Below are 13,894 nucleotides of genomic sequence, written 5' to 3' on the forward strand. Positions count from 1 at the left end.
CACAAAGGAAACAAGATAACATGACTTGTTTATCTTTCTTTCACTGCAGAATTCACTAAGCTGAATTATCGTTCTGTAAATGAATAGGCGCGAGCAATGAACAGCTATCAGTTGGGATAAACTTCAGTGGCTTTTCATTAAGACTGTTATTTTCTCGTATGTAAGCAGTCAATGTGGGTGGCATGCAGACAGCAAGAGGCTGTGGTACAGGAGGATGTGCCTGGTGAGGCAATGGCGTTACGACATTGTGAGGCTGTGTATCTGCCTCAGCAACAGCTGCAGATTGTGCAACGCTGGCCACCTTCCCTTGAACCACAAGCTATTCCTGAGTACTTCCTACTATGCCTTAGATATTTAACCTAAGGTCTAGGGAAAAGTAGGCAATTAGCCTTCACTGATCAAAACGCACCATGTACAACCAGCTTGCAGTAATGTGGCACATGCTCACAACAGGTTTACGTTCCTGTATGCTGTGTGCATCCTGTGCTCCCTCAGCATCCCCGTGAGCCTTTGAAGCCATTGCTCTGGGTTTTCTCATGCTTGAGGCATCTTGTGTTTCGGAAATTGTGCTCTGGTGATCAGCTTCAAGCCCTCTCCTGGAGCCTGAAACGCCTCACTGAGGGTAAGAACGAGCAAGCTTTTTTCCTAGATCTAATTCTGCCAAATAGCATTCTGTGAGCCCCACAGCATGAAGCCGTCACGCAGCATGCAGACGCTGGTGAACAGTTTCCCAGGGCAATGGCTCTGTGGGGAGGCTTCAAGCCTTAACACCAATTTCCGTCTCAAGGAAGGAGACGGAAACCGCCCCATTTCTGTCAGGCCGCGCTACCAGCGCGCCTCACGGCGCCATGCCAGCCCGCGCCGCCGCGCTCCCCTCAGCTCCTGTGAGGCGCTCTCCCGCCCTTCCCGCCCAGGCGCATGCGCGGCCACCGCCCCGCCGGCGCGCAGCTCCCGCCTTCCCGCCCAGCGCCGGGAGGCGGGGCCAGCGCCACGTCGGTGGAGGGTGCCTGGCAAGATGGCGGCCGCCGGTGAGCGGGGCGTCCCGGCGGGCCGCGTTCTCTGCCTTCTGCTGCTCTGCGGCTGGGCCCTGGCGGCCCGCGGCCAGGAAGCCTCCGGTGAGCGCGGCGGGGGGCGGACCGGGCCCTGGCGGGCTGCCTGGGTGGGTGGGTGGGTGGCGGTCTGTGGGCGCTGCGCGGCCGGCCCGCCGGTCTCTCACCGGCCTCGTCTCCAGTGGTTTTGGGCCTAAAGGTGTCTGCGGCCGCCGGCGGGGCCCGCCGGGACGCCCCACTCGCCGGCGGCCGCCCTGCCCGCCTCGGCCATGTGCAGGGCAAGCCCGGGCCGGCCGGCCTCGGGAGCCGGTCTCGGCCGGCTGTTCTCTTGTTTTTCTGAGGGACTTGGCGGCAGGCTGGCCGGAGGGAGCGCCGTTTAAAGTGCTGCTCCTTGGCGGCCAGGCGCTCGCCTGGGTTTGGTCTGTGAAAATCAGTTTAGCTGACTACTTCACTCATCAGACTAAATAGTCTTTTCTAATTATTCTAGTTGGGTGTCTGTTTTTAGCCTCCCCCCTGCCCCGAGAAAATCTGTTGATGTTTTTCTATGAGTTGACTCTTCGTTAAGTCCATTTTCCTTCTCCTGCATCCCTTCAACGTACAGACCAACTAAAACCGCATGCTAATAAGAAATAAGGTATTTCAGGTGCAGTGAGTTCCTCCTTATTTTAGGTGGAGTATTGGTTGGGCAGTGAAAAGAAAGGGAATTATTTAAGGACATGAAGGGAGCTGATTTGAGGTGTGCGTTCCTCTCTTGCTTGTCAGTAAGTATATCCAAACCAGCTCTGCTTGTGTTGCCCCTCACCTCGACTAATTGGTTGGTAGTAATGAAGGAAGAGGTTAAGGATGTGGGACACAAACCTGTAGGAAACCAGGAGTTTTTTAACTACAAAAATCATGGAATAGCGTGCTTTCTAAAAAGCAACTTTACCTGGAAGTGAATTTTGACCCGATGGGATGTTTTTATCTACAGCATTTACTCACAGGACTGCGTTGTTAGTTCTGTCACCATGATTGAACGTTGATACCTATTTCTGAAGCTGAGGCATCTCTGGAGTCCAGGCATCTATGTCCAACATCATCTGACAGTGTTGTGTAACTACAAACAGTGCAACCACCGTTTATAATGCCAAATAATTTTGGGTAGATATAAATCAGTTGTAATGTAGTTGCTAAACTTGCTGCTCCTATTAAAACAAAAAATAACTTCTTTCAGGAATAATAGGAAATCATTATTTCTCATTCTGAAGCTGCAGCATTAGTTAGTGGGAGTCCTTTGCATTTAAGCACATACCCTTCTAAAGCTTTCATGCTAAAATGAGTTTAAGAATAATTTGAAGTGTAAGGATACATGCAGTGTGTTTCTCTGGAAAAATACGCTTGTTTGTATTTCAGACAGTTTAGCTATTACTTTTGAGTACTTTTGGTGTGTTTGGTGAGGGTAGCAATGAGGTTTACCTACCTCACTCATATCATGCCAGCTAGTTACAAATGCTAAACTATCTTGCAGATACCTTTCCTTATATTTATCTCCATGTATGCAATTTGCTGGCTTGACTCCTGAGGGGAGATAAGAATTCTCTAAATCTGTCCTGTACAAGAACTGAACAAGTTAATTGTTGATATGGTAATTCAGACTAGTAGTTTCTTCAACAACATCAACAGTGTTAAATGTAAAGCAGCTGACTTCAGACTTTAGCAGAGAGGCACCATAATGTCTAGTTCATATGGGATTAGTCGAGTCTCCTCTGTTTTACAGTTGGTTAAAGGGTAATTCATACTGGAAAAGTGTACCATGTATACAAGAAGTCTGTTGTAACTGATCCTCTGTAAATATGTTTCATGAATAACATGATTCAGTGTCCCCTGTACAATATTTTACTTATGAGTAATTTGACACAAGCGGTTGAATGCTTCATTTCTAGAATCTGTAAATTTCCAGTGAACCAGGGAGCTCCTTGGGAGTGCTTAATGAAAGTATTGTTACTTTTTTAAAATAAAAATTTTAAAAAGTTTGGCATGCCAAAATACAAGGTAGGTATGGTTCCACTATTTAAATTACGATGTGTACTGAAAGTCTAAAATGTGTTCTTTGTTTTTAAGGTGCCCCATGATTTGAAACTGGATGTGACATGCTGTAAACATGAATAGTTTGCTCTTTGCTATTTTTTTTAGGATTAAAAAATCATTGGCTATTTATAACCTCCCCCTGCTTTTTTTTACTTTCCTTTGGGTAGAGGGCAGGGATGATGGGCCCTGCATGTGGTTTTAATGCTCACCTTGTTTTTTATGTAGATTCTGCAAAGCCATCCTAGCATTGGAGAGATTCTGAATTTGCCTGAGGGTGCACTGTTACATAGCAGTGCTGCTGACTTCATTACAATAATTTGCTGCCAGCAAAAGGCTTTCCTACAGGAGCGTGTGCAGTCAGATTGTCCTTTCTTCAGCTTTGTTTTTTAAGCTGTGATTCAGTAGTTTCATTTGAGTTAACATAAGGATGGAAATCTTTTTCTGTGTGTACAAATGCAATAAAAATAAGTGCCTGGGAAGAGATGCTAGGATGTTGTGTCCTGACTGAAGGGGACATGTAGCATATTCTCATTTTTTGTTGGTGAAATAAGTAATGGTGAAAGATTAAAAATGTGTAACTGCAGGAGTAGCCTTACTGAGAACTTCTTCCTCTGTAGATTTCAGCAAATTCTGTGGGAGAGTTTGATGATGGAGAAAAGACTAATCACATATGATTCTACAAGAGTTCATAAATCCATAGAGGGAGGGAGGACATGTTTCTGAAGTTCTGAGTCTGGAAATTATGCATGCTAAATTTTTCAGAGACACTCTAGTTCACTAACCTAGAACACATGTGCTTCCAAGCTTTAATTCTTGTCCCACTCAGGACTTAGAAATTGCCAAAGTACAGGAGTGTGTATGTCTGCATATGAAGTCTAAAAAGTTTGCAGTGTGAAATATGCCCTGTTCATTGTATGATTTCTTGTCTGTGAAGTCAATGCCTTGCAATAATTTTTATTTATAGCTGAAATATCACAAGAGAAGTTAGTGCCTTGTGCGTAGTATTGACTGTTTCTCATCCTTTTCTCAGATTCTGTGAAAGTGGAGATGCTTGAGAAAAATATTTCGTCTAAAAGTGAGAATGAAACACTAAGTAGATCCCAAAATTTGACAGACAGCTTCCAGAGCGTAATCCCAACAGAAAAAGAGGCAAGCCCAACAAAAAAAGAGGTGGTTCCAACAACAGCTAAAATCAATCCGGTGACTGCAGTAAAACCATCTACAGCAAAAGGTGATTCTCCACCGTATGTTCTTTCTCGTGCGGTGACTGCTAGTCCAATATCTCAAATGGATGTTGATGCTTCTGAAGATACTAAAATTGAGGAAGAGGATCTTCTTACAGATTTGAAAGACACAGTAAATAGTTCACCACCCATCATAAAAGAAACTATAGAGTCAGATGGAGGAGATGATTATGGTCCTTATGAAATGACTTCAAATTCCAGATACAACCCAGATCTTCTAGACATGCCAGAAGATGATGACTCTGACACCATTAGTAATTACAATGAGGATATCAAGACCCTTGATGAGAAGATAAAAGAAGTTTCTGCCACAGGGTTGGAAGAAGAAGAAGAAGAAGAAGACGGCCATTTCTTTTTTCATCTGGTTGTAGTTGCTTTCTTAGTAGCTGTTGTTTATGTCACCTATCACAATAAGAGGAAGGTAGGTGTGCTGTGAAAAGTTGAGAGAAACAGTTTGTAAAATGAAATTGTATTGCCTTTTACACTTTTTTTTAATAAGAGGAACTTGGCTTTTTGGAGAATGAAATCTTTGACCTTTTAGCCTTGTTGTGGTACTAATATGCAGATCATGATTGTTATTTTTATCTGCATGATGAAAATTAACTCGAGTCAAACATTTTAGGCTAGAAAATCAGTTAATTGATAACATCAGTGATCAGTCAGTGCATTAATGGGCACTGGCAGTATACAGCATGAGCTCTATAAATGAGGCCTGACCCAAGTGGAGTGAAGGTGGCTGATTAATTTTGTTTCTGCGCAGGATTATAAACAGCACATTGAGGAAGGTTTAATCCCAAATGACATGGGAATGTTCTTATTCTAACTGTGATAATCCTTGTAATAAGTACTCACTTTAAGGTGGTCTTTGTATCATAGATGTTCTGAGAACTTAATTACAAACTTTTAGGAAATGTTTAACACTCTGTAGTTTTACATAGAGAAGGTCCAAGTTAGTGTTTTCAGGTAGCTGTTTCTTCAGTACAACCTAAATCTTGGTTATCTCAAAAGTAGCCTGATTAGTGTTGTGTCGAAATGTACTGCTAGCATAGGAAATTAACTCCAGCCCAGCCAGACCCAGTACAGATGCATGCTCAAATTTGAAATTAAGCAAAAAAACCCCACCAACAAATAGGTTAGTTTTTAGATACGAGGAAAATGTAGGGTTTATTCTTGTGGAGTGCACTGATTTGGTCGAGGATTTGGGGGGCTCTGAAAAGAACGGAGCTAAAAACCCCCCAAACTTCTGCTTTATACAGTGCAGTGGCCTATCTGGAACGCGCATTGCCAGTTTTTTATAGGGGAAAGTGTTGAAGACTGTTACATTTGAAAATTTTACTTTTGAGTGAAGTTCAAATGAATGATTAAAAAATGCCTTTTCTTTGCTACGTAAGTGAAGTAATGCTTGTAGTATCATTTGAGTAATTGAAAAGCTGTCTGTTGGTATTACTTTTTAGCACTTAAAAATAATTTGGGGAGCAGAAAATACACTAGTACTTTTTAAGTATGTAGATAGTGGCATGTATTTGCGTGAGGCACCAAATTGGTTTAGGTTTGCCTCCTTCTTTCCCTCTGCCCACTTATATTGTCCCATTTCCCCTTTTGCCCGTATAGTTGCGCTGTCTAGTAAAGTGGATTCTTTGATAATGTCAGTAAGAAAGGAGGCTAAATAGGGTGAAGGTAATAGACATTTAAAACTGGTTACTTGAGTGCTGTAGTTTATCATATAGCCCCTTTAACTGTTCTTGCTCTGCTGATACTCCTGAAGGGGGCACTGAGCTGTAATGAAGGAACAGTTTATCACTTTCCAGTATTGCTGCTTCTGTTGCCTTTGTTCCAGCACCAGTAATACAGTTATTTTTAACAAGGTTGAAATGCCAGAATAGGCAAGATGAATAAACTAAAAAATGTCACCATCTGGAGATAATTTAATAGCCTGTATATGCAGTGCTTCTGAAGCTGCACACATCATCTGCTAGAAGAGTTACGGGTTGAATGCCATGTTATTGCCAAACTGCAATTGAGGTTGCTGGTAAGTGACTCGATGGCAAGGATGGTATGGAAATGGTTGACTGCCAGTGCCGTGTTTTAGAGCAACAGTAATGCCATTGCCAGGGTCAAGGGGTGGAAAAGGTATCAATAGAACTGTTAAGCTGCCTTTCACAACCAAAATGTTTCTCCATAGCATTACGTAAATCGGCTGCTTTTTCTTTCAGATCTTCTTATTGGTCCAGAGCCGAAGATGGAGGGATGGCCTGTGCTCCAGGACAGTGGAATATCATCGTTTAGATCAAAATGTTAATGAAGCAATGCCTTCCCTGAAAATAACTAATGACTATGTATTTTGAAAGCACTGTGATTTGAGTTTGCTGAACTTAACACTCTTTGCCTGCCTAGTCATGTAATGATATTCAGGTATTCTAAATATGCTGCTTGTGCTGAAATGAGATGTACTCTCTTTGACCTGGATGTTTTTGAGATTAAATCTCATGGAAGATCAAGGGCATGATACATCTGTTTGCTACTTTGGTCAGGTTTTGTATCAACTGTAAACATGCTGAGTTTAATAATCAGTGCTCTTTCCATTCATTAAGCATCATTCCTTCTGTCTGGAGCAGTCGTAATAGCGGTAATACAAAAAATAAGCATAAAATATTTTAGGTCTAATAAATTAATGACTTTGGCATCACTAAATCAAATTAACGATCTCTTTGCTAATCACTTATGTGGCTCATAAATCCCACTGTATTGCAAACTTAAAATATGATTACTTTTTTCTGTGCTTAAATCCTGATGCTGCATCTTGGTTTTTTTGGTTCTGATTTGTTGCATAATTTGATCCTATTTTGGGCAGAATAGCTAGTGTGGCAATTTCATAATTTCTGTGTGTGTTCATGCAGTAAATAATTTGAAAATAATTACGTATAACCCATTTTATTTCAGAAGTTATATACCATATATTTCCTTAAAACGTTCAAGATCTTTGTAAAGGTATGCAGCTTCATGTCTGTCCATGTTTTTTCTCTAATGATATTTATGACTACTTCATTGTCTTTAAAATTAACGAATGGAAAATAAGCCTTGTTGAATAATCCTACTAAAATATATATAGTTGACAGGCTTTCAATACATCAAAGCTTTCTGTGGAATTTTAAGACAGATGGGAAACGGTTATGTGGTTTGCTGTATTATAAATGGAAGAAGCCTGAAAATGTGAGAATAATTTATTTTGTTGTTATTCTGACCCAGGTAACAGGCAGATGGAAGTAATGATGTGTGGGACTGCCAGTCTGTGGACAGTGCACTCTTAATTTTTGACAGACATTATGCATTAGTGTAAATCAAGTTACTGGTACAGTAGGGTATTTTTTACATTGTCTTTTGTACTTCCATTATTTATGTTTTCATGAGTTGTAAAATATAAAATCTTAGTTTTCTGTACATTGTATTTGTGATTTAGTTTTCAGACTGATAAATATGTAAATAGCGCTGGATCAGAACCCCATAATTAATGACTTGGTATTCAAGTGGTTATGTAACATTTTGGAAAATCAACTTTAGAGCTGTTGGCATGTGGAATCTGAAGGCATGATATGATCTTACAAATCAAGTGCTAAAAGTTCTAAATCCTACTGTTAAATGCATTATTTTCACAACCACAAGAAGTAAAGCACAAACAAAATACCCCCAAACTCTTTTCTTGCAGTAATTTTTAACATATTTGGACTTGTATCACATAATATTTTGAATAAGGTTTTTAAAATAAATGACGATAATAAGCTTGTGTTTATCTTAACCGTTTCACTGCTTTTATACAGTACCTTACGATAAAGAGCTTGCTTCTGCTTGGGATTGTACAACCAGTTCAAAACCACCTTTTCTGTTACTGATGAAATTAGCTCTGTGTAGGGGTGCATGGAATTTTGTTTTATGCATCTGTTAAATGGCATGTAAACTACATAGCAAGGCTTAAATGAAATCTTCTAAGCTGTAGGAATTGCTGAGTTGTGTAACAAGTAATTTGTTACTTAAGTTGTAGAATTAATAATTCTTGTGGAAGATACTTGAAACTCTTACCTGAACATACCCACATTAAAGCGTAACACTGTTGTGGTTAAGATCCAAAGGGAGAGATTACTTTGCAAAGGTATTTAGGATGTTGAAGCACTGGAATTGGAGGAGGTGGCTAATGTTTTCGCATCCAAGAAGTTCAGTAGCTTTCTCCTGAAATACTGTTCATAAAGTGGCGTGATTTTGACAGTAAATAATTGTATGTTCACACTTTGCAGAACACTTGTGTTTCAGCTTAGTGCCACTGGCCTTACACAGGCACTGACTGAGGAACTGAAAGTGCCTGACTGCACAGAAGTACAGCGATACCCACTTTAAAAGTTTTCTTTCAAATAATTTCAAAATTGTCCCTTCCATCCAGTGAATTAGGCCATCAAGGCAGATGTTACATATTTAGCCACTTGACGACAAAACCAGAATAGTGTTTTAAAAATGCAGAAAATTAATGTTGACTGACTTTAAATCAGTAGAGATAAAGTGTATTTTGTTGGTTTCTGGAGTTCATAGATGTGTTACCTTATTCCATCTTGGGTGTCTTCCAGAGCTCTTGAAACACAGTTCAACTAGCTGAATCAAACCAGTCTAAATGTTTTTCTTCCAGGCTTTCTGCATGAGTAACAGTGTCCTCTTGAAGACTATATATTAATATGTTGGTGGAAGAATCTTGCATTTCCTTGTCCTCCCTAAAATTGTTTGTCCTTTTGAAAAGACTGTCTGTAGGGAGAGAAATTTATTAGCTTTCCAGCTTTTGAGCTGTTCTTTCCAACAAACCCACTCTTTCAAAACCCAGTAACTTTTGCTGGAGGAGTGCACACAGCTAATAGCAACATCTGTGAGTTTTTAGGGAAGGCTCAAAAGCCTCACATCAGCTTGGTTACTAAACCTGTTTCTTCGCAGTTTGTTTTGCAGTCATCACATTTTAAAATGCTCTTCTGTTCAGCTGTGCTGTGACAATACCTGTCCCACAGATTTAGTATTCATTAGCTGCACCTGACAGTATTTAGACCTAATGGACTGCAACTCACTTTGGCTGTAATGCAGATGTTAATAAATTTTTTTTTGAAAAGTCCATTTAGCTGTCTTTGAAGATTCTCTTGCATGAGGCTACCTTAGAGGAGGAAATCATACCTTGAGCCTTTTGCTCTATAGTTGTATCAGTACTGAGATACTTTTTGAGTTGTTAGCTGATGTTTGAGGTCAAGAAATCACAGCTTGCACGCGCATCTTCTTGAGCAGAGTGCCACTTTGCCTCACTCTGGGTACTTCACTCCAAGCACCTAAGCTGAGCAGTTACTCTTTGCTTGCTCTAGATATTGTGCACATCCTCTTTATCTCACAAATAAGAAAAAGTTCTTAGAAATATTTATGCCAATATTTTTTGGTAAGGGCTCTTTACTAATGGTACTAAGGGCAGTTTATTTGAAAGTAATGTTTTTAAATTCACAGAGAATTAACATAGATTTGAAACCCTTGAAGTTCTTTAAACAGTGGGTTTCTTTTGGGGAATTGTCTGAGTGGATTCTCTTCTAGGATGCTGATGTGTTTTAAATACCAGGGGTGAAACTTTCCTCATCAGGTTGACAGCCATTGTAGCAAGTTGCCCCAAGAGGTACGTTTGGTCATACTGAAGCAGAAAGTTTGTGTATGCATCTAAGTGAATTAATTTGGGTAATGATGTTTGTGGAATATCATTATTCTTAACACCTGTCTGCTGCTGATCTGCTCCAGCATTCAGCTAATAATGGCTGCATAGCATAGAGGCTGCAATACCAATTAATGCTGGTTATTTGTGTCCTGAAAAGGTGGATGCTAAATAATCAGCCTGTTACCAAAGACGTCTTGCCATCCAGTCCGTGTGACATGGTGTATACTCGCTCACCGTCACTTGTAGTGAGATGATACCGGAAACAAAGCTAGAAAATAGAGAAAACTATCACCTCCACCCTGTTAACGCTGTGCTAAATTGCTTCTCCAGCACACTTGTGTGTCATTTTGTCATCTTGGTATTGTAAAAAAGGGACTGTGCCCTTGTGCAGATGAAGATTTGAAATGCATGCAATGACTTTGCCACTTCCTCCCCCCCCCCCCCCCCCCCGGACATTTTTGCATTCGCAGTAGCCCTTGGATTGTTCCCTGAACAGGGTAAGTGCCTTGCTGGGTTGAGTAGTTGTTTCCTAATAGTACTGGTAAAGAGGGAAAAATTTCTCATGATCCAGTTTTATAAGAGCTGCAGCAGCACCAGGAGAGTGGGGCATATGTCATCTGTTGTGCAATAAAAGAGCCATTTGCTGATGAGGTAATCAGAATTGAGCACTGGTTTTTAATTTCTTTAATTGAATTTGCTTGTGGAAAATTAAGAGCAGGCAATCAAAAAAATTCATAAAGTGCTGAGATCAAATAGAGGAAAAAGCAAGCAGATTTATGTCAGATCTTACCAACAAGAAATGTCTTGATGAATTTCTTTACTGAAGAAAGGAAACTTTCTCACATTAAGGTGAATTATGAGTTCCATCAATATTCTGATAAAAGGAATAAAATATTCCTGAAGAGCTTTCTGATTAAACTTCTCAAGATGAAAGTTGAAGCTCTATTTATGTAGGTTCTTGTTAGTGGTTGGGTTTTGTGAAATAAGGAAAGAAAGAATGAATAGGATAGTTTAAACAAATGATACATTTCACTTTTACTATCTGGGAAATCAGGTATTTTAAAATATTTATAGTTTAATTTTCATTTAGCACCAGTGCATATTATTCAGCTAAGTCAACTGTCCTTGGCTGCGGCTCAGTTGTGTACAGGGTGAACAGAGAATGGTTTATCTAAGCAGGGTGGTTTGAGTTACAGGAAATTAATTTGCAATGTGGAGATGAAAAATGTGGTATCTCTTAAACAAATTTAAATGCTACAAAAATATTAGAAAAGGGAAAGGGATATTTTTGTGGCTCTAGCACAGACTACTATTAATACTAGAAGGAGAAGGGGGATGCTTTTGCAGCTGTGACTCAGGCTTGGGAAATCTTTGTTGAGTTTCGTAACGGGGAGCTGCACAGCTGCAGGCCAAGGTGGGCAAAACCTTGGTCAGGGGTTTTCCAGGTCACGGTCAGTTTAGGAAACTGCCATGAGCCACAGGGGGCGAGATTTTGTTAGATTTATTGTCCGTGAAGGGCTGGTATGCAGAGCAAGGAGAAATCTGGGTGTCAGCTGGAACTTGTTGGGGCCTCAGTCGCCTGCCTAGACCTGGAGGCAGGTGCTGCCCGGGCTGGGGTGGGGGGCAGGGTGAGCAGCAGCTGTTCTTGCTCTGGGAGGGAAGGAGCAAGGAGCAGGGCCTCCCAGTTTGCTGCTGGGGAGATGGAGGCTGTAAGGGGTGGTGGGATGGGCCTGCAGGTTGGGGTGCTGAGTGCCTGATACCCTGAGGTGTCAGCTCCTGCTTCTCGCCACTCTGCCCTGCTCGGGAAGGTAAGTAGGTTCTAACACTGTAAAAATTCCTCTTTTTTTTTTAATCTTTCTGCTTTTCCTGGTTTGATTTGCAGTTATTTGGGGCACTGAGCTGGCTTACCACTGTGCTGGTTTTGGCTGGGACAGTTAATTGTGTTCCCGGTAGCTGCTACGGGGCTGGTTTGGGTTTGTGCTGGGGAGGGTGCTGGTAACACAGGGCTGCCCAGTCCCTGCTGAGCGGGGCTTACACAGAGCCAAGGGCTCTGCTGCTCCTCACCCCACGCGCCAGCGAGCGGGCTGGGGGGCACAAGGAGCTGGGAGGGGGCACGGCCGGGACAGCTGACCCCGCCTGACCCCAGGGATGTCCCCTGCCATGAGCCTCGTGCTCAGCACATAGAGCTGGGGAAGGAGAAGGAAGGGGGGACGTTCGGAGTGGTGGCGTTTGTCTTCCCCGGCCCCTGTTAGGCAGGATGGAGCCCCGCTGCCCTGGGGATGGCTGAGCACCGGCTGCCCTGGGGAGCGGTGAACGGGTTCCTCGCTTCGCTCTGCCTGTGCGGCTTTTGCTTTGCCTGTTGAACTGTCCTGATCTCAGCCCCCGAGTGAGTTTTGTCACTTTTACCCTTCCAGTGCTCCCCCCATCCCGCCACGGGGGAGTGAGCGAGCGGTGCTGGGGGCTGAATTACCAGCCGGGGTTAAACCACGGCACTGTGCAGCCAGGCCAGTGCCAGAGCTGGCTCAAGGCAAGTGATGGGAATGTTTAGGAGAGATGGAGATGTTCCCCGTCCAGTAGCGGCAAACTCTTGATTTGGTTTGTTGTAAAGCTGTTACTAAGCTGTCTTGTGAAACCAAACCCAAAGAAGACTGTTTTACCTTGTAGAGTCCGGGGGAGCGGCTGGTTGCTGCATAGTGTTTTTTGTTGCTGAGAGGCCAGGTCAGCCTGAGGATTTGAGGTTTCTTTTGGTTTGGGTGGTTGTTTTGTGGTAGTTTTCTTGGAGGGAAATCCCTGAGTGGGGAGGTGAAGGGGTGGTGCCGCCCTGTTGCGGTGGTGCTGTGTGCATGGTCCCTGCTGCCCGCAGCGCCTGCTTGGTGCTTCCCTCTCCTGCCCCAAATCCGAACTGAAGCTGCATTTCGTGCTCCTGCAAAGCTGAGTAGCTTTATGGGAGTGCTAAATCCTGATGTAAGGCTGATAGAGCAGTAATCTTCAAGGCCATATATCCCAGCTGCCACAAAGCAGCAGAACTAATAACATCATTCTTACACCTTTTCTTTTACAATCAAGTGTCCTTTAAAGACGAGTCCTTATACTGTTTTTTTTGTTAAACTTTTCTGATACAGAGCATATGAATGTCCTCGCTGTAATAAAAAATGGATAACATCAGAACTTCTCAGCTTCACTGTTTCCAATATATTTAATTAGAAAGGGAAGAATGACATCTTTTCTGTAATTGGTCCTTAAATCATATCAAAATCATTTAGCAGCCCCCTTAAACTTATTTTTAATTACAAGGTCTATTGCCTTGTGAAGTTATTAACACTTAAAACCACTAATCCTGGCAATTTCCCATCTTTATTAAAATCAAAATACAAAGGTCTTGTTATCCTTATTGAGGTGGACTTCTTGAGGTTTTATTAAAGATTAAGTGAAACCAGATTTAATCACTTCGTACCATTCTGTAAACAATGTTGAAACAGATGCGATTAAGCTATTTAAGGAAGCTGATGGGGTTAAGAACTGAGGTTCAGGTTCACAGATGTACCAAGCATTCTGAAATATTTCAAATTCAGATACCGTGAGTTGGGAGACTTTTGCATTTGTTGATCACAAAGATGATGCTTATTATCAGCTGGTGCTGCAAGGCAGTGGAGTCATGTTGGATAATTTTTTTAGCAATTTATTGCCTTTCGTCTGCCAGTGTCACATGGTGACTTGTGACTGATGGAAGTCCTTTTTGTCCCTGCATTTATTTGCGGGTGGGGGACAGTGAATAAAACTTTCAAAAGTACCTACATGGCATAGTTTTTGCATTACAATTG

General features: G+C 42.0%; 1 protein-coding gene across 1 annotated transcript; it reads left to right on the forward strand.

Moving 5' to 3' along the window:
* The first annotated feature begins 964 nt into the window (after positions 1 to 964).
* C8H5orf15 (chromosome 8 C5orf15 homolog) lies at positions 965 to 8,147 on the forward strand. Its single transcript, XM_055719080.1, has 3 exons — positions 965 to 1,115; positions 4,147 to 4,781; positions 6,574 to 8,147. Exons 1-3 carry the CDS (start codon positions 1,016 to 1,018, stop codon positions 6,703 to 6,705), a joined length of 867 nt encoding a protein of 288 aa, XP_055575055.1. The 5' UTR covers positions 965 to 1,015; the 3' UTR covers positions 6,706 to 8,147.
* The last annotated feature ends 5,747 nt before the right edge of the window (positions 8,148 to 13,894 follow it).

The sequence above is a fragment of the Falco cherrug genome, chromosome 8 (genome assembly GCF_023634085.1).
Source record: "Falco cherrug isolate bFalChe1 chromosome 8, bFalChe1.pri, whole genome shotgun sequence".
In the NCBI taxonomy this organism is placed as follows: domain Eukaryota; kingdom Metazoa; phylum Chordata; class Aves; order Falconiformes; family Falconidae; genus Falco; species Falco cherrug.